General features: G+C 28.1%; 1 protein-coding gene across 1 annotated transcript; it reads right to left on the bottom strand.

The window, feature by feature from the left end:
* Positions 1–2,519: 2,519 nt before the first annotated feature.
* Positions 2,520–21,956, bottom strand: LOC112707492 (protein DETOXIFICATION 43). The gene is made up of 13 exons (XM_025759240.3): positions 21,755–21,956; positions 8,857–9,053; positions 8,637–8,758; positions 7,905–8,246; positions 7,227–7,435; positions 5,315–5,450; positions 5,054–5,150; positions 4,857–4,957; positions 4,391–4,554; positions 4,118–4,306; positions 3,941–4,036; positions 3,735–3,856; positions 2,520–2,917 (listed from the first exon to the last, which is right to left on the bottom strand). Exons 2-13 carry the CDS (start codon positions 8,937–8,939, stop codon positions 2,869–2,871), a joined length of 1,710 nt encoding a protein of 569 aa, XP_025615025.1. The 5' UTR covers positions 8,940–9,053; positions 21,755–21,956; the 3' UTR covers positions 2,520–2,868.
* Positions 21,957–27,922: the final 5,966 nt, after the last annotated feature.

Here is a 27,922-nt window from a genome sequence, read left to right as displayed (position 1 = left end):
CTCCCCCTTGATTGGTGCTCTTCTCTTCTTTTCTGTTTGCATATTCTTATAGAGAGCAATAATATACTATGTACAATATATTGTCTATGGATGAAGCAATTAGTAAGATTTTCAAACAATTTTAACATCTCATGAAATGGAACCAAGGAATTGTACCAAAATAGCCAAATATCCAGTCCAAAACAAACTTGAACAGAACAGAGTAGCAGGAATAACAATAGCAAAAATAGAATAACACGGGTGCATAAAAAACAAGCAAGCTACTACTACTCTCCTTTTTGTCATCAAGAAGGACAGAGGAAATGCAATGAATATCAAACCTGCAACAAATGGTTAATGCAAAGTCCAAACATATAAAGAAGTAAAATTAAAAGTGGCAGTTGTTAAACAGGTTACAGTCATCCGAGACAAAATAAAAATAAGTCCAAAAATAAATAACAAGAGTTTTTATGAGACAAAAGTAAACAGAAGACTGCAGTATGATGAGATTATTTCAAGCATCAACAATGTATTCGAAGGAGTTTCTAATCATACTTTTAAAAGTTTGCGAGCGTTATCATTGGCTTTAGTTATTCTTCTCCTACGATCTCATACTTCTTTGACCCAGCTTAATCTTGTTTCAAACTGCTGCACTGTTTTCTTCTTATTGTTCCTGTTGAATTTCTTTAATTCGAGATCCTTTCTTAAACTTCTGATTTGAATTTCGTCCCAACATTCTTCATTTCTTGTATAATCTTGTTTACTTGTGATCTCAACAGTTATTCAAATCCTTGTGTGTGTTGTCCTTATCACTTATCCTTCTTTTCTAAGGTCTTGTATCCTTCTGAGTAAATTCGAGATTTGTTTTAATGTCACGTATGACCTTTAGGTATAGCAAGTGATATATTAGTTCTTTAGAACGCGTTTTGCGGACGCAAAATGTGAAGCTTGCGAGTGCGGATGATAGTGTCTAACTGCTTAACTGTCTTTAACTGCTATCTATACCTGTGTTTACCTTGTCTATTTTTCCTGTGTTTGTTCTGGTGTGGTACTTTTGAGATTGAATCTTGGAACTAAATTGATGATAGTGTTGGTTGATTGCGTGATTGGTTTCTAATTGAGATTTAGTAAAGTATGAAATATCAAGCTGGTTCAGCACAGGTTTAATGAACCTATGTTTGGAATAGGTTGGTTGTTCATATTGTTAGAAAACTTTTAAGATTCTTTTATAAGAAAAGTGAGTTTTGAATTTCTGGATACTGAACTGATTTCTTTTAAAAAGGTTTTGAAATTTTTTAGTGGTTCAACTGTCGGTTTTTAAACGATTCATAAGACATCGATAATCACTGAGTTTGAAAATAGATTTTTCTTTAAATATCTTCTTATGACAATTCTGAAACTCCGCGGTGAGACCGTGTGGTTAGGTTCTCACCCCTACAGCTTTATCTTTTCAGGAGACGGATGACGAGGCTCACGAAGAGTTTTATTGCGTTTTGCTTATTCGATGTTGTTGTTTTAATTATTATTATTTATTTATCCTCGCCATCAATATTATATTTTGTAAGAGGGATAGGAATGGTATGTTTTGTAAGTATATTATATTCATAAAATACTTATGTAAGAACTTTTGTATGTATGTATATGTTTGTTTATTTTCAGATAAAAAGTATTTCCGTTTTTATTAAAAAAAAAACAGCGATACGATTTCGAGTCAAAGGCTTCTATTTTATTATTAAGTATATGAAATCGTCATAATATTTCTTGTTATTAGAGTGGTATGGCTAGAAGTGTGATATTCTAATAGTGAGAGTGTTACATAAAACATAATCAGAATAAATTTTATCCTGAAACCAAGGGGTTCACTTGTTAGGGATAATTAGAGTCGGCACACTCCTAATGTATTAAACCCTATAAGCGTGAGCAGAAGCACACCAAAATTGATGTAAAGTATCACCAATAAATACAGTGAACAAAATTGTAGAAATTATAATTTTGTACAGGTGAATATTAATCATATAGGTAAATAGTATTATATAGTAAATAGTATCTGCATAATGAACAATAAAATACATACTGTGTGTGTCAGCAATAAAATAACATCCCCAGTTTAACGTGAAAAATCCAAAATTTCATTTGATGGCATTAACTCATGCACTAGGAAGCCCCTTTTATAGGTCAAATTTTGTATTGTAGAACCAGTTTTACATAGTTGTATTTGTGCCAATTTTTTTTTGTGCCAACTCTTTGATTTTACAAAGCCATCAACTTTGACTAAGGTGATAAAATGAAAAGCACTAACCATCCAACCCTTTAATTTATCTCACTTTGTGCTATATTAAAATATTTAAAGTCTTACCACTCTTGAAATTTTACCAGAAGAAAGAAACTAATAAAATAATTAGAGATAGAGAAAGAAATTGAGTTCAAAATTATTGAAAAGCCATTTATTCTTATTATTATTATTATTATTATTATTATTATTATTATTATTATTATTATTATTATTATTATTATTATTATTATTATTTCTCACATGTATATATATATAAGCACTCAGGAGTATACATATAACTGGCAATAGGATTAAGAATCTCCTACATACCAGAAAATCACAAAGACTATAGCTAGGGTACATCTCAGTATGTAAGGAAAAAATACAAGAGAGACAAAATGAAAATGAAAACAAAGAACTAACACATGTAAACAGGGCACTACAAGAAGCATATAAGATTATAATCATAAGAGAATTGAGAAATGAGAAGGATTCATGTCCTAAAAATATAAAAAAGAAGGAGACACTCAATCCTAAAGGATGAACATACATTGATACAAAACATGAGCTGAATAACACAGTTTGGAATTTATTTCCTATGTTACCTAGACGAGTTATTAGTAATTGCCTCTCAGAAAACGCCAAGGCCCTGTTCCGGTTCCCATCCTGCATATAGCATTTGACATATTGGTAAACAAAATTTGGAACATGGAATCATAAAATCTTGAAAGCAAAATTTGGCTTTTCTGGGAATGAGTTTGATTATTGTTTTTAAAATAGAAATGAGAAAGTATAGAGAATAAACTTTTAATTAGTAAATATTAGTTAATTATAGAATTTGTGTATAATTTAAAATTTAGGATTTATGATCTAAAATTTAAGATAAAATAAAATAATTAAAATAATTATTTAATACTGGAGATCACTTCGATAAAGACATTAAAAATGTTTTTTTTAAAAACATTTACATGTGTCATGATATTATTAGACATCTTTATTAAACCGGTTAATGATTTATTTTTTTAATAAACTAGAACAAAATCAGTTTATTATAGCAACAATAATAAACCCAATTATCCGCATTATAATTATTAGACCCGATTTGATCCGATCGATTTACATAATCTAAACCGAATCATATTTAAATTTGTTGATTAAAAGACAAAGATATCTCTGATTTTTATTAAAAAAAAAACCTATGATCTAGTGGGTTATGTAAATTGGTCGGTTTGACTAGATCTGATAACAATTAGGTTTATTATTATTATTATTATTATTATTAAAAAAATTAGTTTTATTCTAATTTATTAAAAAATTTAAAAATAACCAATTTATTAATACGTCCAATAATAATATGATACATAAGTGTCTAAAAAGACGTTTTACACGTCTTTATGAAAACATCCTCCTTTAATATTAGCCGAAAGAAATTGGTTTCGTAGCGTTACTCTTTTATTAATTAGTAAGGAAAATAGTTTGTTACCTCCAAATACCGGCAAACATGCGAAGACCCATGTATATTGCCAATGCAATCCAGATGCCAACAAAACCATTGGCCCTAGAGAGGAGGAACAATGTGGCAATACTTGCTAGTGAAACCAAAACCTGAAAAACACAGAATATTATGTTTAGATAGAGATCTAACACCCTATAAATAAAGGCATTTCATTATGTGAACTCATAACTTACTAAGGAGTATGCAGAATAAGCAAAATCGGAAGCACCATAGTTCACACCATCAAATACAAAAGCTAATGAATTGATTGGTTGTGTGGCAGCAACAAACTGTTGGGGTAATAATATAATGAAATTAGCCACAAAATCATATAACGAAGCATTACCAAATCCATTGATAAATGTATGTACCGGGATGCCAACTCTGATGAGATGGATAACAAGAAGACTTTTGGAAAAGACACCAGCTCCAAAGTACAATCCAACCCCAACAACAAGAGAGAGGGCCACTCCTAAAATAAAACTCATTTGAAGTGTTCTTGTTGCAGCAGCAGTTACTTTCTCGAAATTTTTCTCAGCAAAGCCACATGCTAGAATTGCCTGTCACCCCCCAACCAAACTTATTATTAGATACTCCTTTCAATTTTCTCTAAGTTTCTATAATAAGTAAATAATTGGCAGTACCTGTACAGCAACAGCTAAACCATCAGCTAGAAGGGAAGATGTCAACCAAACCTGAAGACAAGTTTGGAATGCAGCCATTGGAATTGGGCCTAATCTTGCTGCCAATGATGCAGCCAATGTCACACAGAATGTCACTGCTATTACTCTTGCCAACAGTAGACCTCCTATAATAATTCAATCAACATGAGCTAATAAATAAATAACAATTTTCTAGTTTGATATGTACGTCACTTAAATATATTCAATTACTATTTTTATGTAAAATTAATTCTTAAAAATTGTTAAATAACAATTTAATCTAACTTATTAAATTATCTAATAATTCTCAATAATTAATTTCACAGAAAAACAACAGCATGCGAGTCTCGACATTTTTCTAAAATATGATACCGTTTGAAGATTAAAGGACCATTAATTTTATTTTTTTTAAGTAAAGGAGAAAAAAGAGTGAGATTTGTTCCCATACCATTTTTGAGAAACCTAAAAATCTGGAGATCCTTCATGCTTGGAGGCATAAGGTGCACTTTTCTCATTAATATCATCAAGAGAGCAAATGCCATTATGTACCTAAAAGGATGATCAACATTATTTTCATAAGTTAAAGTTGTGCAAATAAATAACTAGTAAGTTTTTTCAAATTACAAAATCTTTAAGACTTCTTACTGGGAAAGGACATGTGAAATGGCTGCACCTCTGATCCCCAATTTGCAGTAAAATATTAGTACTGGATCCATCGCTATATTCAGTGCATATCCCGAAACTAAATTCAACAACAAAAGCTATATGTTAGTGAAATTAAATTTCATTATTAAATGAAAAGTAAAATATAATAACATGTTTAATTAGGCAGATCAGAGTCAATTTTATCTTGAAAAATAAACTAACTATTGTCTTAAAACAATATAATGGATCAATTGAACCTACGAATGACATATAACGGAGTTGTTGTGTCTTTGAAACCTCTGAAGATTCCTTGCATGGCCAAAGATAGAAGCACTGCTGGAGCACCTAAGGCTCTCAGTCTCAAGTACTTCATTGCATAGCCTAGCATAGGAGACCCCTGCATAAATTACAGATAATAAAGAGATTAATTAAATACATACTAGGAAGAACATTCACACCAACTAAGTGAAATATTTTTGGGTCTAATATGTGTTAGTCTTAATGATATTTAAAGACACTCGCTATATATTATGAAATATTTTATATTTTGAATAATTTCACTGGAGTATTTTTAGAGTTTTAAATTTGACGTATACATTATGTGAAATGGTTCCAAATTTCATTTTATGTTGAAAAATATAAATGAAAAGAAATCGGTCTCACATTAGAAAAAGGATTTTATTTTTCTGAAAACCAATTAAATTTTGTCATTTTTGTACAAAATTTAAAATGAATTAAAATTAAATATTGGAGCAATAAATTTTATATTTAATCTTAAATTATTATTTATGACATATAATTCCATAAATACTAATGTGATATCTGATATGACCCAAAATAAAATTAAACTAAAACCGATGAGCATTGGAGATGCTTTTACATTCATATATAATTACTTAGATTTTTTCTATTAATTAGAAGATTCTCAAATTAAACCCAAATTATTAAGACCACCAATCATATAAAAACGGCAAAAATAATTTTTTCTAAAATTGTTTATTTGGACAAAGTTAAAAAGGATATTCTAAAAAATATAGATTAATAATAAAAGCGTAAATTATAAATAAAATTGAATCAACAAATAAATTAAAAGATATAAAAAATAATTAAATTATCCAAATTAATAGACCAACAATTAGTAATTCTAACTAATATTAATTTAAAAGTCTTAAATCAATATAAAATAATTTTTTTCCAAAATCTCAATTTTACAATAAATTTATTCAAGGAATTTAAAAATAAAATAATAATTATTAGACTAAAAATAGAACAATTAACAATAAGAATTAGTAGATTAAAATATAGATCTTAAACAATCAGAAAAAAATAAATTATAAATAAAAATTCAACTCTTAAAAAATTATTAAATTTACAAAATAAAAAATATCAAAATGATGATGAAATAAAAAAGATAATTAATAAAAAGATAAACAATCTTTGAATAATTTTTTTGTTAAAAATTTAAATTTTAAACAAACTAAAAGATTGGTATCAAAGTTAAAGGAACGCTTTCAAAAAATATAGTAATATTTTTTAATAAAGATAATGCTTTTAATTTATGTCAAATATAAAAAATTTATGATAATTTATTTAATGGACAAGATCCAATATTTTTATTTAAAGATGTTTTAAACGTTTTGTCAGAATTTCTGCCAATTATTAAATATATGGTATTAATAAAATTTAAAAATATCAACAAAAGAATATAAGTATAAATTTGCTAGTAGTTTAAAATTTAGACTTAATTTGATAAAAATTTTTAAAAAGGTGTTTGTGTTTTTTAAAAGTCTAAACTTTTTGTTTTGTATTTGATAGATAAAAAAGATTACGTGTTTATACTTGCAATTTTTAAAAGATAAAAATACTTTTGAAAGTACTTAAAATAAAACTTTTTAAAGATAATTTATGTCTATTAAAATTCAAAAGTCTAATATAACTTCATATATTATAATTAATTCATTTTTAAATTTAATTCTTTCATTAATATTTATTTCAATATTTTTAAATTTTAAAAATTATTTTACTAAATATATTTGTTATTGATTGTATTTATTAAAAATTATTTTTAATTTAATTTACTATTTAAAAAAATCTTTTAAAAGCTTCAAGAAAACAAGTCAAATGCGTTGACTAATTGCACGTATCGAATAATTAAAAGATGGAAGACACTTACAGATTTGACTCCCATAGCACCTAATAAAGGTTTGGCTGCAAATACAAGAGTTGCAGCTTGAAGGAGTCCAAGAACTGTTCCAAAAAGTAGTGCTGTTGATGCTGAAGCAATGTGTCTTTTCTTTCTTCCACTTTTTGAAACACTCTTGCTTTTCTTACTTCTACCATCGCTAACCGAGGTAGACTTCCTTGCATTTGTAGTATTGTTATCTGGAAATTCAAAACGTTAGTGATTATCACTGCTATTTATACATAAAATATAGGTTGTAGAAAAAATTAAAAATATTTTTAAATAAATTCGCAAACATTAAGGACAAGCTGCGTTCTTTATCCGTAAAGTATAAGAATACAAATACATAGTATACAAATAGCATTTTTATAAATTTTTTAGTATAGCAAGTAATAAGGTTGGTGAATCCAGTAAAGCTGCAGAGAAGATTCTAGAAGAAGCTGACTCAGCTAGAAGTAGTTAAGGCAGTTAGACAGTTATAACTCTTTCTTTCTCTCTCTTATCTGTTGAGTCGGTTAGGAGGATAGTGCAATAATAGGTGTGATAGAAATGTGTATGAATGTCACACCTCTGCTCTCTCTCTTTCTCATCTCTTTCTTCTTTTATCTATATATGTTCATAGAAATTTGAAATTCCGAAATATAAAGAAGGGGGGAGTAAAGAAAGTACCATCTCCATTATTATTTGTGACATTTTCTAAAGTGCAACCATCCCCATTATTTTCCAAGTTCTTAGGAACTGAATTCAAGCCAGCATCACCACTTGGAACCTCGTCGGGATTCTCATTGGGGGCACCTTTTTCTATGTCATCCTCATCATCATCAGGCATGATTTCATTGGACTTGGCCTTGATGGTATCCATGGCTGCTGCTTTGTTGTTATTGATTTTCTCAATGGTGTCTTCCTCAGCCACAAAGGAAGTTGTGATACTAACCAAAGGGAAAATGGTGATCCTTGAAGCTTGGTTGAACAAAGCTATAGAAACTCCTGCTGCAGCAAGTTCCACCGGTCCTACAAATAACAAACAAGCAATGGAAATACCTTTTCTTAATAATTACACATATTCATTTTATGGGAGATTAATGATAGTATATTAGAGAATAAAGTGTGTTTGTGTTTCTGTAAAAAAGGAATAAAGTATGAATGCAAGTTGTGCAGAGAATACAAAATGAAAAGATACTAACTCAAAAATCTTAAAGACAGTAAGTTAATGTGTTTCTCATTTTATAAATTCTTTATTTTTTTTATTTTCTTCAATGTAAGACTAATTTCATACACTACTCCATACACTTGCAACATTAACAAGTTCAAAGTTCAAATCATGAACCGGCATTGATATCATCGAAACTAAAGTCGCATCAAAAGGTGTTGTAATATTTTAAGGTATATATGGGTAGATACCTAAGTGGCCAATGAATGCTGTGTCTATGAGAGAAGCAATGGGATCAGCAGCAACAGCAAGTGCAGAGGGAAATGCAATCCCCAGAATCTCCTTTGCAAGAGAATCCATCTTGAAAATAAGCCTACACTCCCATCAATGCAATAATTCAGATCCATCATAATGTATTAATTAGTGAAGTAATAAAGAAAATCAAAGCTTATAAGATATACAAGTACATACCTTGCATCTTTGAAGAAAACTGAGAGAGGAAGTTTCCACTTATTGTTTGAAGTAACAATGGCATTGCTATTATTATCGTCCATATAATGTGTCTCTTGTTCCTAGAATCTTAATGAGATATAATTCAGAAAAGTGGATGCTTCAGATTCCTGCTAATAGAGAAGATTGCTTCAAATCGATCTCTCTCTAGCTACTATCTGCCAAAATTTTGTGTTGGAGGTGATTCAGTATTTATTTCATACCAAACAAAATAGAGAACAATAATAATAAGCATGTTATGATATTTAATAATAAAATATTACATATACCATGCAGGAAACAGAAGCTTTTTACTAATTTAACAGTGATGAAGGATCTATTTATAGAGCAACTATTTGAGTGAAGTGTCAAGTACCCAAGATTACTTTGAGTGGTCAAAAAGTAACAGAGAAATATTTAAGGACAAAATAATAAAATATTATGTCATTTTCATTTATATTTGTTTACCATAATGCCTTCCTCAGATATGTATATCTCCCCAGATAGATGTGTCTACATGTTATAATAATTTGTAACACATCCCATAATAGTTGGTTCAATAGCTTATTTAATTCCTTTGTCTCTTATGCAAGAAAAATAAAACATGGGTCTACAGATGTAATTTTCACAAGAATATATATATATATATATATATATATATATATGTAGTAGATATATATTAAGATCAGTTACTAATATAAAATATTTTTTTTTAATAAATTAAAAATATACGATAATGCTAAAAAATCTAAACTAATTTTATTTAATATTTATTTATTGTAGAATATATTAAATAAAATAAAAAATAGTAAATTTTGACATTTTTTATTAATATTTTTTTTTTATCAAACACTTTTGAAAATACGTTTGTATATAATATATATGACTGATTTTAGTAGTTAATTTCAGTGTATAAATAATATTTTTTATATTCATATTAATATTAACAACTATATTAAATGTATACTAAAATTAACAACTAAAATTAGTTATTAGTATAAAATACATATTGAAATATAAAAATACACATTAAAAATAAATTAAATTGTACATATATTTATATAGAAATATACGGTGACTGATAAAGTAGCTGATTTTAGTATAAAAATAATATTTTATATATAAATATATATTAGAGATATAATCATAATGCGTCTCCTCATATCAATTAATTTTTAAAAAAATAATATTTTGACATGATATATATTAAAGCTTTTATAGTTAACAGGTTTAGAGTTCGATTCTTATTAATTATTTTTTAAAAGATGAAAAGAAGTAGTTCGAGGCAAATTAAAAAAAAATTATATGCAAAAAAATTCATATAAATCCAAGATAGATTTTTGCGTGAAAAAACATACTAAAAATATAAATATTTATATATTTTTTCTATTAGATTAAAATTTTCAGATATATATATATATATATATATATATATAAAATTTAGAACAATTTACGACAATCACAATGTCAAAAAAGATGGGTAGGCAAACATAAAAGATGGGACAAATATTGGTGATGCAAGAACCGTCCCCAGTAGTGTGTGTCCCTGATAGCTTCACTAATTACCCACAAAACCCATTTCAATTACTGCCAAACCAAGATGGCGTAGTATTAATTAATAAATATTAATTATTTGATTTTCTTGAAATTCGGCATCTAAATGAGGAAGCTTCTTTGATTTTCCATATGTGAAAGCACATAATAAACTTCGTTCCCTTCAGTTACTGTTCACTAATTACACAGTACACACATTATAATCACCGACGTACGTTTTGTGTACATTTATTTTCTGTATTCAACAATGTATTGACAACAAATCAAAAGACAAATTTTAGGCTTAACTTCTCGATATGCATGGTTGGTTCAACTAGTCAACTAATTAAGTTCTGAAACTATATTATTATAACTGACTTAGATTAATTAATTCATTCTAAAAATTTAATTTTAAGAAAAGAGTAATGATAGTTAGTAACCAACTTTTTTTCTCAACATTAATTAACTTTTTTAAAATATGTTAAATTTTAAATTCTAAATTATAAATTCTATTTAAATTTTAAATTATAAAATTAATTATTTAATATTGATTAAATAAAAATTAGTTTCTATACTTTCTCTTTTTTAAAAAAATATATGTCACACTCATAAATAAATACTATAAAAATCATAATTTATAACAGGCTGGAAGTTATAACAAAAATAATAAAATATATGTGATCCCCATTAGCGTGGAGAAGAGATGCTACTTAGAAACATCTCACAACATGACGAGAAGAAATAATAACAATAATTAGTTAGGAGTTCTTATATGTGATAGATTTTGGCCATGATTCTTATTTATTGTTTGATTTTTTTTTTTTACCTTGGGGGAAACCAAGTTGGCTCCTTAGTCCTTACTTTGAATATTACACTGGGGAAATTTAATCTTCGTACATCATAAATAATAATAAAAAGTAAGGAGTAGTAGTGCTTTTTTTTTCTATACGATTTTTTTATTAATTTTATGCTAAATTTTTTTTTTTGATAGTCAATAAAAATCGAATTATAAATTTTTAAATTATAACAATTTTGAGTAAACATTACGAATAAAGTATTTTATTGGCTAAATATTAGTAAAAAATATAAATTTTGATAATAATGTAACATTATTTTTTTTAATATATTAAATACATTTTTATTAAATTAAACATTCATTTTCTCAAAATCTGCATTGCAAAGTGAACACGTGTCACAACAAGATTATAGCAATTAGCAAGAGAAACTCAGATGCAAAATACGAATATGATACGTTAGTGTGACCTAAATAAACTAATGAATTAACTTATATTCTACGTAAAGAAGAGAAAAGAATGAAATAAACATACACAAAATATTGATGGAACACTATTATACAATGACATAAGTATTAATTAAGTTATATAAATAAATTACACATCAAAGCATATAAAAATGGTGAGTAATTCGTTTGTTTGGATTTTATATTCTAATATTTCTAAATTCTAAGAATAACCTACCTTTAAACATTAAGGCAATGAAAGAGAAGTTTATATCAACATATAGTCATTTAACCCCCTAATAGTTGAGCGTCCCATGATACCACAGAAAAGCCAAACTACTCTTACCACTGAATTGATGCATTGAATTAATTTTTGAGGAGTGTTAGGGGCAGTTATTTTTGTAATTTGTAGTTATTAAATAATTATTAATGATGATTTTAATAGTATAAAATTTTATTTAATGGTATAAAATTATTCACTTTTATTTTATTAATTATATACTAACTAAATTTTTTTTATGACTATATATTGACTAAAATTTAATAAAATTGTTGGCTCTTGAACTTTTTTTTTTTATTTTTTATACTTCTGGTATTATCACGTTATTATCTTGCCCAACGGCATCGATATTCAAAAACATAATTAAAATACATTTAAGATATTATGAACAAAATTAAAACTCCTCACCTTTAATAACCTAGTATATCGTTCGCATTAATTAAGCCACTGACTTCGGATCGTTCAAGAAAAAAGGAGATCCGAGATAAGATCAGAGAGTTCTATTAGCATTCATGCATGAGTGATGATGTACCATGATTAAGATTAGACTAACGTGCATATTTAGTATACATGTATCAAACTAACGAAAACGAACCTTTACTAGTGTTCATCGAATAATCGACTACTTATCAGAATGAGATTCATTCGCGTATATACATATATATTTCTTACGTTGAATCTTGCGAATTCATTGCCTTCAGATGAAGATTAGCGATTAATTAAAGATCATCAGAGAATGTACTACATTCCCCATGTTATCATTTGTGACTAAAAACATATGTATGCATGTACGAATTATTATTATTATTATTATTATTATTATTATTATTTGTCATAAAATTACTTCTCTTAGAAATTTAAGTTAATAAAAAAATACATAAATAATTATATTTCTAATATATTTACTCAAATAAAATCCTGTTTTAGGTTTGTTTAACTTTTTTGTATAGATATTTTTTTATTTGTTTTATATTTTTTTCTTTTAAAAGATAATAAAGATTATTGAAACTTAGATCTATTATAAAAATTCTGATATCATATCACAAAATTATTTTTTTTAAAATTTAAATTAATAAAAAATACATAAATAGTTATATCTTTAATATTATTATTACCATGCATCATCATCATCATCATCATATTTTAGGCAATTTTATTTGAGTATTTGAAATTCTATTGGAGAACATACATAAAAAATATTAAAAATTTAATTTTTAGTTACTCAATATTAGTTAATTTTTTTATTTTAAAATTTTTTATTTTTAGAAGATTTAAACTTTATAATTTAAAATTTAAGGTTAAGAATGTATAATTTAGGATTTATAATTTAAGATAAATAAAATAATTTTAAACAATTTACTGATGTTAGCTGAAAAAAAAATGACTCACTAACATTATTTGTATTTAAAATTCGAGCTCAAAACCATTAGTAAAGGAAGGAACATATCCTCTGTCACTACTCTATTGATCATTTGTTTCTAACCAGCTATTCAGCGAGTCACCAAAAGTCCATAACAAGTGTTGGATGGCTCATGGCTGAAATCTTTAACTATTTATGTGTTTTTATTTGATATATATTAAATTTTTGAGGAGAGAAAATTTATCACAAAATATAATGGAAGTCACATCTAAACAATCCTATATATTATCACCTATTATTTAAGAGTAATTAGCTTCATCTATGGTTGTGTGTCCAGTAAAATTCTTTTATTTATTTTGAAATTTAAAGTTTAGATTGATGTTTCACGTATGTCTTTAACGGAGTTTTAAGTTGAGCATAGGCTAAGCATAGCAGATAAATAAGCTGTTACTTATCACACAAGCTAGAAATTCTGTTTTGGTGTTAAAACTGATTTACCAGAATTCAGTTAAGACAGTTAGTTCTATACCATGCAGCAATGCAAGTTGTAATGATCCTATAACTAACTCATGGTATCTAAGGTATGCGTGTAACACTGTGTGTCAGTTGATTGATGAATTTACACAATTAACCATCAACACTCATCAATCTTCATCTATCATTTTGTGAACAGAGTAATTAAGAGAAAGAAAACAGAATCTTAATCTTGTGATATAACTATCTATTTATGTTAGTGTCTCAGCCTCATATAACTAATTATAACAGACTCACACCAAATTAACTAATTCTGTAATGACTTTGTTAGATAGACAATAGTTTTTGTGAATATTAGACTCTAAAATTGGTCCAATAAAGTAAAAACACACTACCCTCCCAAATCACTCATATAAATCTTAATGTTAGGATAACCATCCGGATACCTAATGAAATGAACATCTGATATATCCATTGTTCACATTGTTTAGTATTTTCATTGTCTACCTGTACTTTTCTCTTTTTTATAATTAATTTTAATTTATATGTTATTTTACACTTCTTTCCGTTTCACATCTAGAACTTAAGCTTGCTCAAATTCTATCAGTCTTCTATCCACTTATCCATAAATTATTATTATTTGGACCCGTTTAAATTAACAGGTTAAATATTCAAACCCAATCTTGTATAAACACTTTATAAACTTCTAAGCTTAAAGTTCGATTCATTTAATGGATGTTTGTCGAATAAAATGAATTGACCCTGATTTCTACTTTGTAGTTTTTTTTTTTTTTTACTTTTAATCTCGTTTTAATATAAAAAATGAATTGACTCGTATTTTTTTTCTATTGTTTTAGGAAAAAACAAGTGGTTCTTTTTTCGTTCAAAAAAATGTAAATAGTAATTTTGGTGAAAAAAGTCCTTTATTTTTTTGTCAATTGAAGAGGTTTTGCCCAAAACATCCTAAATGATTTTTATATTTTGGATTGGTGGTTAGGTTACTATTTTTTTCATTACTTTTTTGGCTACACAATCATTTATAAAAAAAAAGTGGATACTTGATTAACAAGAAAGGGAATAATTGAAAATTAGGACATTATACATCAACAATAGTCCTATCTACAAAGATAGGCTTGACAGCACTACTTACACACAACCATGTATTCAACTCGCTTAGCGAAGGAAAGAGGTTCAAACTGAGGTTTCTTTTTTGCTCAAGTTTTGAACCACCAAACCAGGCATGAATGTTGTTAAATATATAAAAAGAATATTTAATTAATATTATACTTGTGAAATACTAGAAACTTAGATGCATGTTGTTCATATTTTAAAATAAATTTATTAGGTCTTTTTAACGAATTGGGTAGAATAGACAAATTATTAAAATAGATAAAGAGTTATTTTGTAGATAACAGTTCTGATAAAAAATTTTAAACCTATAAATATAATAAAATAAAATTTTTAAAAAAATTTATACATAAAAATAAAATTTAAACAAAACTTGAATTTTATTTTATCTTACTCATTATCACTATTCACTCCTATGCCCAAGAAAACCAAAGAAAATAATGTGAAATGTGAATGGAAAGAAAGAGAGTAGTGTCCATGACACTTCACTCATAGAAAGTAAGGAAAAAGAAAAGAAAAGCAAAATACATGCAAGTAGAATAGAAAAGGAGAAGGAGGTGGATAGCGTGTTTACGTGCATCATCACTTCATCACAGCAATCACAAGTATTCAAATCTTAATTCTCCTTCTTTTTTCCACAGTACAATTTCTGTTTCATGTATACATCATCTTTACAAAACATTATTCCATAAACGTTAAAATCAAATAATACCATTATAAGTTTTCTTTAAAAAAAAAAAAAACAGTTTTTTCCTTCTTTTCAATGTAATATATATATATTAAAATTAAACAATATCAGTGTAACTGTGTAAGTTTAAAAAGAAGTTCACTTTTTTATAATGTTTTTCCGGGGGTTCAGACCACAAAAAATTGCAATAGAATTTTCTTAATCTTTCTTTCTCCTATTAAATAATTTATCTAATATTTCAAAAATCAAAGACTAATTTATTAATTTCTTTTTATTTCAAATAAGTTAATTTGTCCAAAATAAAAATTTTTTAGGAATTAATTTAGAATATTAATTTATTATTATTATCATCATTATCAAGCCCTTTGATTGGTGTCTTATATTGGCACGCCCTATGATGGCACCATGACTTTGGCATATTTAGATTTTGTAGCTACGTTACGTTGTGTTATGAATAAGACGGGAGGAGTTTGTTGAGTGTGAGAGAGGAGATTCTCTGTGTGATGGCTCATAGTTTGCTGAGATGGGAGGCGGAAGTCACGGGTTTAGCATATTTAAAAAAGGAGACCACTCTCCTAAAGACATTAAATATGTCTTTTTCTTTTTTCTTTAAAAATGTTAACATTTTTATTAAGTTAGTTAATAATTTATTTTTTAATAAATCAAAATAAAATCAGTTTATTATAACAACAATAATAAATCTAATTGTCTGTATTATAATTATTAGATTAATTTGATCCGTATACAATCTAACTCGAATATTTTTAAATTTTTTGATAAAAAAATAAATATATTCCTAATTTTTTATTTTACAGACATTTAAATCTCTAAAGATTTAAAAATACAACTAAATTTTTAAAAAAATTAGATTTATTATTATTGTTATAAGAAAATCAATTTTATTCTAATTTATTAAAAAATAAAAAAATAATCAATTTATTAATACGTTTAATAATAATATAATACATAAGTGTCTTTACAAAAAATATTTTACACATCTTTACGAGAACATCTCATTTCAAAAAAAGCGTTATTCCTGTGTATTTTTTCTCTCTCCTATTCCAAAAAGTTTTAGAAACTGAAGGTCAACAAGAAAATATAAAGTAATCAATTTATGCTTCTAACATGGTTAGAAGAATCCAGCTCGTGATTAAGCCAGTTAGAATACTGTCGATCCTTAGTTTAATTGTTGGATCACTCATTAATAATTATATAAAATTGATTTTATTATTTTCATGATAATTGTTTTTTTATTTTATTTTTATATTAAATTAAGTATTATTTTTAGATTTCAATAATTTATTAATTTATTTATGTCTATTGTATACTTCAAGTATAACATAAATATAAAGTAACTGTTTCCAATTTTTTTAGTAAGAACAATTATTTAGGCTTCTTTTTTATTTAAAAACAAAATAATTTGAATTTTTTTAATTTGAAAAACACACGAATATATTAAAATATAATTTTAATTTTAATTAATAAAACGTAATTATTTACATTTTTTGAAGAGTAAACTATCATTTTTATTCATAAAAATTATAAATACTGACAAATCTATCTATAAACAAATTATAATTGTACCCATAAAACATAAATTCTGTATAACAACATTATCTAAACACTGAAAAATTATCTAAAAATTTTAAATTATCTTTCTCTCCATCACTACTACCATCATCCCTTATCTCTTTCTCTAAATCTTTAACATCAATCTATCCCCTTTTTCACCAACTACTAATTCATCACTCTCATCTTCATTGGTGTTGCCAATCTCAACCACCACTCACTACTCACAGACAGTTTTAAAGTACTATTACCGCATCATCGCTTCTTTCTCTTTATCACCACCATCATCGCATTATCTCGTCTTCTTTTAATAATCTCCAACAAATCCATCCTCTACCTCATCCTCAAGATGGAGAACCGCCACAACCTCGGTCTCAGTCGACATCAACTCCAGCATCGAAGCGTCAAGATCCAGGTATAAACCGTAGATTTGGTGAGTGAGGACTTCGGTAAAGTAGGTGGCTACTTTGCGCATGGCTCCAACCTGAGACACCGACAAAAATTCGATCTGCTTTCTGAGCGCCTCCACAAGAGACATGTTGTTTTGGTGGACTGCCTCCGCACACGCTATGAATGTGTGGATGAGTCAGATCTCATTCTCCTACGAATCAACCATGATGAGTGGCTGAGTAGAAGAGGATGAGGCATTTTGGCGGGCAAGGGTTTCAAGCACTTGATAGGGAATTGGCAATGGCGACGGTGACAGTGTATATTGTCTTGCCTACGATGGACTTGAGGTCATAGTTGGAGAAGGAGCTATCCTCAAAGGCCTTATCCACAAAAGTTGTGATGATGGAGGATTCAGTTTGGGGGAGGAAGGCGATGGAGGAAGGGGTGGTGACGATGACAACGGCGGCGGAGGCAGAAAAACTGACCAAACGTGAGAGCCTCTTCGCCGTAGAGATTGTAGATTTGAAGCTTTTGAGGGACTCTAAAAACATTTAGAGCGAGAGAGAGAGAGAGAGAGAACAGGGGGAGGGGAGATGATGGTAGTAGTAGTCGAGAAAAAAGTAATTTAAAATTTTTAGGTGATTTTTTGATGTTTGGATAATTTTGTTATACGGAACTCATGTTTCATAAGTATAATTGTAATTTTCTTTTTTTTAATGGATAAATTTGTCAACGTTTAAAACTTTCTAGGATAATAATAGTAGTTTACTCTTTTTTAAATTCAGTCTGTACAAATATATAACTAGAAATAATTTATTCTTCTGACTTTTTTTTGTATCAATAAATATATAATTAAAAATTTTAATAAAATATAAAGACTTAATTACAAATTTTTAAAATATAAACATATTTATGAATTGGCTAAAAAATCACATAGGTATTCATATTAATTAAACCATAAATAAAATTTAAAAAATCATATTAATAAATTTATTTATAAATTTTTAAAATTTTAGCATATTTATAAATTTGCTAAAAAAAATTACATAGGTTTAGTCCTTGGTCATATTAAAAAAGGAAAAAAATTATTCATATAGCAAATACTTTTCATATCCATATTAAAATATAGTTATTATTAATTAATTATGTACTTAAATTATTTTTAAGTAATAAAATAAAGAGAACGTATATTTAGTTATTAAAAAATAGGATAAAATATATGTTTTTTTTAATTTGTTAAAAATTTTAAAAATATTCTTAAGTTTTATTTTGTTTTAATTTTGTTCCTAAAGTTTTTATTTACATTAAATATATTTTTGACATCTAAATTTTTAAAAAATTTAGAATTAATCTAATAATAATGCATGACAATTATATATCTGATTTGCTTCTGTTAAAGGTTATTTCTATGAAATTATTGTTGAATTGGTCCTAAATTTTTTTAAAAATTAACCGTTAAAACTATATTTTTTGGTGACTCGTTAGAAGTATATTTGATACAAACTGAAAATTTTTGGGACAAAATTAAAACAAAATAAAATTTAGAATAATTTTTAAAACTTTTAATATATTTTAAGGAAAAAATATATTTTACTCAAAAAAATATTAATGTCAAAATGGTATTTATTATAAAGAATGTAAACATTGTGGCATTGAAAAGAAAAAGAAAAAAAAAATTAAGATAAGAAGCCACAAATGTATGTAGTGCAAATCCAAATAACACTCCTTCGAGCCTCGAAGTGTAGTCTGTGGATTTTTTTTTTTTTTTTACATTCCTGAAAACCTATTTTGTGTAAAACGTTCAGAAATATATAAACATTATGTAAACCACATGTCATCGTTCAGCATTAATTATATATAGTGGATGACCACCATAATAAGCATTGTTTTAATTTAGATTTTTATTAAAAGCTTCCCCTCTTTAAATAAATAAATATTAATTTACTAAAAAAGTATTCAATATAATTTAACAATCATTTTAAATTATAATGGTTTTTGTTTCTTGTTCTTTTGTCTTTTGTTTTTTTTTTAAAGAAAAAAAAATATTAGAAATCAACAGAATTTATAATATGTAATCATCAATTAATTATTATCAATATTTTTCTATTTTTAATAATGTGAAATGATATCTAATAGTATAAAATTATTAATTTTTTTTAATAATTAAATACTGATCAAATTTCAATAAAAATATTAACTCCATGAATTTTCTCAAAAAAGAAAACCTTAACTCTATAATATACCGTGTGCGTACGTGGATTCTCATTTTCTTGACAAGGGTGATAATGGATGAAGGTTTTAACTTTTAATAATACTAAAGTTGAAATAAGACAAAATTTTGACTGCACAATACAGTATATAATAAAAAGTAATTATGAATAATAGCATATTCATAGATAATTACTAAGAAATCCAAGGATAAGATTACAATATATACCAAGTTACCGATGTCCATAGTTTGTTTGTACGCACTGAAATGAAAGAACGACAAATTGTAGTTCTGAGTACTAATATTAATACAGCATTTGTTGGCCACTGGGTCGCCACTATGAGCAATTAAAATCATTTCTTTTTTGCATGCTTGCATGCTTTTAATGATAGTGGAACATTTCTTAGTAAATTGAACTCACAAAGAATCTGGACACTACTAAATTAGTAAATTATTCTTCCAAATTTGAGTTGGTGTAATAGTTTATTTATTTATTTAAATAAATATTAAAATTTTAAATTTTGTTTATATATAAAAAAATTTTTTAGTTAATAATAAATTTTTAAATAAAATTTAATTCTATAATAAATTAGTTTTTAATTTTTTAATTTAAAAATACTGTAAAAAAAAAGGTTCGTGCGGTGTCGCTTTTTTAATAGATAATGTTTATCTTTACTTTTTATTTTCTCTTTCAAAATGCACGTACTTTCTTTTTGGTTAATGAGACGATAAGTTTATTACAATATATTGATGTAAAAGTAAATACAAGGTTTCGCCATCTATATATTGCTATGCCTATGAGTTTCTACTAAGTTTGGCAATTATACTCTAGTAATGTTAAGAAGGCGCTAATTAAAATTATCTTATTCAATTTAATATTTATAATTTAATATATATATTATGTTTAATATTATGTATTTATTTTAATAGTAATTAATAAATATAAAATAAAACAAATTTAAATTAATTTGAATTGATTTCAACTGTCTTCTAAATATCTTTTTGTATACCCGACTAATAAAGAAGAAAAAATCTTCGGAAGTTGAATAATCTAGTCTCTTTTCATATTTTAAGTCTATACTTTCCACTAATAATTGTATAAGTTATTGAACGCACGTACCATCAGTGGAAAAGATGGTAAAACATTACTCTTTGTATACGAGCGAATTGCATATTCGTTCCTACCAAACTTCTTACGCTTTTAATAATTAGAATCTATCATCTAGCAATTATTCATAGAAAAATTTAAAAAGTATGTTATAAAAGTTATCAATAATATTGTCATTAAGTGCGAACTGACGTAGTGAAAAACTTTAAATGATCTTATACAAAAAACAGTTGCAAAATGATCGGAAGACAAAACCTTTTATTTGTGAAATAGTTGTTGTGATTTCCGGAGTGTGATTTTCATGTTTATTTCTGGTGTTAATTAATTTAGCCCAACTAAGGAAGTTTTGAAAGGAAATAGAATATCACGAAAAGTTTATGAAACAGAGTAATTTCTAAATTCTAAATATCAATTTGAGCAAGCCAGGATCTAATCAAAGATGAACAACAAAGACAAAACAAATTAATTTTGTCAATCTTATTCCACGAAAACATAACAAACATATTATTATTAGAGACATATGAGAATGCGTTACAGATAAAACTATTTATGTATCTCTTTTTATCGGCTTAGGTTTTTAATTAAGAGGAATAATTTTATGATCCGTATAATTATGATTAAAAAAAGGAAGAGTAAGAAATTGGCCTTGCTATAATGTATCAAGATAAACTTAGTACATGCCCATCATGCAATATGATAATTTACTTATATAGATTTTAGAAAAATTATATAATATTTAATTTGTATATTTTACATATAGACATTATTTTATTGCTTTATTAAAATTCATACCTGTAAGATCTATCTGTAATAAGGGAAAATGGACTTGTCTATTCATGCACATACAGAATTATGAGAATTAGTGAGGTTACCAAACAAAGAGAAAGATTTAATAACATACCTTAAATGATGCTGCCTCTGTTTAGTTTGATCCTTGAGCTGTGTCTGGTAGTGAAGGCAAGTTGGTGATCAGAAACAAACTCAGTCAGCTCTTGAATTGATTGTTCTTTCTTGCTCACTCACTCACCCTCTCACAGTCACAGATAGGTTCACAGATCAGAGAGACTCTATCTCTTGCTTTTGCATGAAAAAACTAAGCTACAACTACTCCCCTTTTATAAGTACCCTTTTGTCCATTCAGCCCGCATATTTAAAGTATAATATTTTTTTAGGATGTGTTTGGAATACAATGAAATAAGAATGGATTTATTTCAAAATCAAATTCTTTATTTAGAATGGATAAAAAATATAAATTGGATTAATTTTAAATTTTATGATTTTATATTATAACTAACTGAAATCATTTCATTTTTTTTTTATAGAATTGAGTTGCAACTGAAATAATTTGACGTGTTAAAAGTACAAAAAATTATTTTTATTCTTTTTGTAGAGATTCGATGATGGCCCGACAGGAATTATTGGTGATTGAAAAAAAATTGTATGGTATTAATCAAATGACCATACACATCACTACACAAAAAAATGTTAACTACCATCAATTTTATTATTAGATTTAGTGTCGAACATTATCGTCGATTTTACTGATGTGCGGATTTTGCGACAGTTGCAATACTAAATTCGTCATTCAAGAAACATTATCGTTGGATTTATATTCTAATCCTAAACTGACTGTGACAAATGGTACAAAAATAAATTTATTTCGTGCACATTTTACTGTTCAATTTAAGGTTGATAGAATCCAACGATAAAATAAATCCTAAATTCAAATTTGCGAACCTTTTCCCCCCATTTTTGTAACATCATCAACATCACTTCTTTCCTATTTCTCTTTCTCTATTCTCGCCGTTAGCCCCACTATCCCCCAACATCATCAACATCACTTCTTTCCTATTTCTCTTTCTCTTTCTCTACTCTCGCCGTTAGCCTTACTATCCCCACAATTCCCTGCTGTTTCGCCGTTGCCGGGCACTTCCCATGGCTCCAACAATCGTCATTGTTGAGGAGTGTTCACCGGTAGCTTGTTTCTCTCTTGCGAGTTGCTGCTTCCATCATTTGCTGCCGTCGTCGCTTGCCACTGTCAATTGCAGCGCTAATCTTCCTCCTTCATCTAGGTATGTCTTTTTTCCTTTCTTCTTCCATTTTTTTTACATTGTTGGCATTTACTAAATCCTAACCCTACACTACCCCTGTGTCCACCGCTACTGCCACCATGTTGAAAAAAATCTTCCGCGCCGCCACTGTCTCAAAGTAAGAGAGTTATATAAAATTGTGATATATGATAAATTTATGGTACTTAGTTTAGAGTAATTAGTTTTATAATTAGTTTAGAGTAATTATATAATTTTTATTTCTAATTAACACATAGAATTTTAATTCTCATTTATAAAATATATATTGTGAAATTATGATATATGGTTAATTAGCTATGTTTAGAGTAATTAGAATATAAATTATATTAGGTTAAGATTTAACACAATTATGATTTAATTAAATTATATTGGGTTTGGATTTAAATTATGTTAAGTTGGTTAATTAAGTTAGATTATAACTAATTAGGATAATTAGTTAGATAAATTAGTTTAGGATTTATTTTAGGGTTGAAGTTAGACTAATTTAGACTTGAATTTATGTTAATTAAATTAACTTTACTATTAACTAAGATTTTTGGATTAGATTAATTAATTTATAAATATACTTAATTTTTTTTCTATATTTCACTAACTTTATCTTAGAATTTTTTGTTTGTTTGAACGTCGTGTAGTTTTAATCGTGGATTTGTTCGAGTTGATATATGCATGGGTTGTTCGTGCAATATTCAGGTTGATTTTCTATCTCTCTAAGCGTTCTATATTGTTTAAGTTTTATACTGGACTTACTTTTGGGATAGAGTTTTAGGACGAAGGTGGAAACATGTTATCTAGTAGTGTCTTCTCGAAACTCTTATTTGCTAAAAAATTCTGGAGTAATAAGAAATTGCACATTAAAATAGCTATGATTTGATGTTTTATTGAATGTGTGTTTATTTTAATTTATGCTTGCAACTATTTTTCTGTAAAAATTGATAAATTTTATTGGTGAAAGTATCTGAATTAAGGGGAAAGTCTACTGAATTTTTGTTAAAATGATTTAAAAACATGTTTGATTTGTGAGAAAATAAAAATTATATTCGGTAGATGATTCTAATTATAGAAGCAACTTTGCCGAAATAAGAATAAAAAATTTAATAAGTTATATTGTTGGTTGTATTCTAGGTTGTTTGCTGTAAAATAATTTCAAGTTACCATTTGTGGATGTATGATAGGGATAACAATCAACTGAGGGGGAAGGGGTTAAAACCTGAGTTCTTTTAGGGAGTTGATCAGTTTGTTGCATATATCTTCAACATGAAACCATTTAGGTCTCAAGGAGTATCTAAGTGTCCATGCTATAAGTGTCGACTAATTAAATGGTTACGATCTTCAGATATGATCCTTCACCTTTACCCTAATGGGTTCTAGGGTGATTATTGGGTATGGACTGAACTCGAAGAAGTTGATGAGAAGGAAATTAATCAGTCTGCACTGAATTCCAATAGGTATGAGGGTCAATCAAGGAGGGTTCAGGTGGTTAGAGAACTGAACATGGAAAAGGTGAATTGGGAGAGTAACCAAGAGAGATATAACGAGATGGTATTTGATGCAATCGATGCTAATGATATGAAAGATGTTGAACAAGAGACTAACTCAAAGGCAAAGAGATTTTATGATTTATTAGAATATATCGCACAACCGTTGTTTGAGGGGTGCGTTCACTCGAAATAGTTTGCCTGTGTTAGAATGATGAGTATTAAATCTAAGTCAAATCACACCCAAGAGTCTTTTGATAAGTGGGCTATCCTTTGTAATGAATTAGTACCAGTCCAGACTATTGGTGTCCCACGAAGCCATTATGAGGCAAAGAAGCTAACTTCAAAATTAGGTCTAAATTCGGTTAAAATCGATTGTTGTTTGAATAGTTGTATGCTATATTATAAGGGAGATGTATATCTCACTGCTTGTAAATTTTGTGATGTATCGAGGTATCAAGTATAGAGAGAACGGATTGGTAAATGGAGGTTAAAAAGTCCCAAACAATGATGCACTACTCACCCCTAATTCTTAGGCTAAAAAGATTTATGCATGGATGAGTTAGACTCGTCACATGAATTGGCATAATAATAACAACAAAAAAGATGGTTTTATGATGAACCCGTCACACAGAGAGGCTTGAAAGTACTTTGATGGGGTCTACTTTACATTTGCGAGCGAGCCTAGAAATGTTAGATTAGCTTTGTGGGGTCTACTTTACATCTGATGAAGTTTGCACCGAATTCTAATTTTAGTAACGCATACTCATGTAGGCCTGTTGTGGGGACTCCTCATAACCTACCTCTTGAAATGTACATGAAAGAGTCATACATATTCTTAACTTATGTCATACCTAGTCCAAGCAATCCAAAGGAAAAAATTGATGTCTTCTTCCAACTCTTGGTGGATGAATTAAATGAGTTGTGGATTGATGTGTAGAGACATATGATATTTCAACTAAAACAAATTTCTAAATACATGATACATTGATGTGAACCATCAACAACTTTTCTGTATACGACATGTTGTCGGGACAGTCCACTCAGAGCAGAATGTCGTGTCCCATTTATATAGAGGATACAAAGTCATTTTGGCTGAAGAATAAGAGTAAGAATTCGTAGTTCGATTGTCATTAAAAATTCCTTGAGTTTGATCACCCTTTTGGCGCAACAAGGACTCTTTAGGTCACCCGTCAGGTTGGGTGGTTTAGAAATGTGGCATCTAGTCAGTAGTATTCTTAGGATCGTCGATAATGAGGCAGGGTTGAGTCTTTTGGGATATAACAGAGAGCATACTAAAAAAATGTATTTGATAATATCATATACACAACAATGAACAATAAATGAACCAAGGATAACAATAAGGTTATGTTATACTTGGTGGATATTTGGAGGCGGCCAAATATGAACTTAAAAGAGACTTGACAACAATCGATGGGCTAAACTAAAGGTTGTATTTGCTCCAACGAAGGATGAGAGATAAAATATTTGTAGGTGGATAGGAGTTTGAGGTTTTCTGATGGTTATGCCTCTAAATTGGGTAGATGTGTAAACATATCATAGGATAATCTTACTAGGTTGAAGAGTCATGATTGTCATATATTTATGGAGTCATTGCTTTTTGTTGTATTTAGAGAACTTCCTACCAACATCTAGAAACCCTTCATAGAAATAAGTGAGTTTTTTAGGGAGTTATGTACTACAAAACTTAGGATTGATTATCTCACTATCATGGAGAAGAATATTTTCATCATACTTTGTAAGTTGGAGAGGATATTTCCTCCAAGATTTTTTGATGTGATGAAATGCCTAGCAATCCACATGCCATACGAAGCAAGAGTGTGTCGGCAGGTCCAATTTTGGATCCTTCAAGCGAACTATGAAGAACAGAACTCGAATCGAGGGTATAATATGTGAAGCATTCTTAACTAAAGAAACATTCGTATTTTGCTCCTTATATTTTGAGTCTTATATTGAGTCATGGAGAACAAGAGTTGGAAAGAACAATGAGAGGGGATAATCCTCGTCAAGTGCACCAACCTATCCAACTTTGTTTTGAAAGGAGTTACAATGGACGCGGGTAGTAAATATTAATTAGAGAAGAAGAAAATTGATGCCGCACATCTGCATGTGTTTCTTAACTACGACTAAATTTTACCCTATGTGACATGAGTTTTTCAAGTTTTCATCAATATTTCAATTAGTAAGATAACTTCTTCATCTAATTAAAACTTTAGTAATGTGGAATTTTTCTTATTTATGCTATTGCATCCTAGTTTATTCTAAGAAATAGATCCTGATATATCACTTAATGATTTTTCACATTAGTTCAAAGAATACGTCTGAGTGAATCTAATTGGCATAATAGAATGGAAACTTGTTGCACTTAGTTGGAACAAAATGAATAAGGACACAAGCTTCCTAATCTATAGTGTTAATGGATATAGGTTTCATTCTTTACAATAGTCAGTGAAAAAAAAAGATAACACGAGAGTCTAGTCCGTGGGAATGCAGGAAGTGGCCATTTTGATTAGTATCGTGTGTTGCACAAGGTGTGTGTTTAAATATAAATGGTATAATCCAAGTCCGTGACTAGGAACACAAAAGCACAAGGACTACAATATCACTGAAGTAAATGTGACCAGAAAATATAGATATTATGATCCTTTTATTCTACTTCAAAATACATGATAATTATACTATTTGCCATGTCCATGGTCATGCAAGTCTAGTTGGGTGGTTGTCCTTAAGACTAAGCCAAGAGGCAATGTCGAGTCTGATAGGACAGAGGATAAAGAATCTCACTAAATTAATGACCCAACTCTTTTGAAGATAGTGGTTGATACTGGTGATCCGATCACTCTTAGGTCAGTTGTTATGAATGATAACATCATTGACCTTAGGGTAGACAATGACATGCTACCAATTGATGGAGATAATGATCAAGAAAAAGAGGGGGTGGATGGAGAGTTGGAGATAAAGAAGAGAAAAACGAGTTCGATGATAAGGAAGTTATCTCGAAAAAGGAGAATGAACCAAAAGAAGAAGATGACGAATCCGAATATGGGTAACCTAAGTATAGTTTAACTACCTTATTATATGTTCAAATTTTAATTAGCTTATTATGTAATTACATTGCATGCTAGCAACATAACTATTTTTCATTCTTGTTTCAGGAAAACAAGACGACAGGCAGAGGTGGCCTGAGTTGGCCTCGTGGTAAGGGTAGAGGGAGGGTGACTACTGATACCCATGAAATTTCTTAGTCATTACTCTCTATTTTGACTACCCTTGGGACGTCATAGGAGCCGGGACAGGCACCGATACCACCACCTAGACCGTCGCTTCAATAGGATTGGGAGATGACGACGATGATGACTATCATGACCCATAGTGATCAGAATTTATTTTGCTTTGTTTTACAGTATTTTATTTCTTTAAATTTTTATTCTATACACTTGATATTTTACAATACATAGTTGACTATTTTTATTAAAATTACTA

This window comes from Arachis hypogaea, chromosome 8, assembly GCF_003086295.3.
Source record: "Arachis hypogaea cultivar Tifrunner chromosome 8, arahy.Tifrunner.gnm2.J5K5, whole genome shotgun sequence".
Classification (NCBI taxonomy): domain Eukaryota; kingdom Viridiplantae; phylum Streptophyta; class Magnoliopsida; order Fabales; family Fabaceae; genus Arachis; species Arachis hypogaea.
The sequence above is the reverse complement of the archived record's forward strand: the minus strand, read 5'-3'. Positions and strand labels throughout refer to the sequence as shown.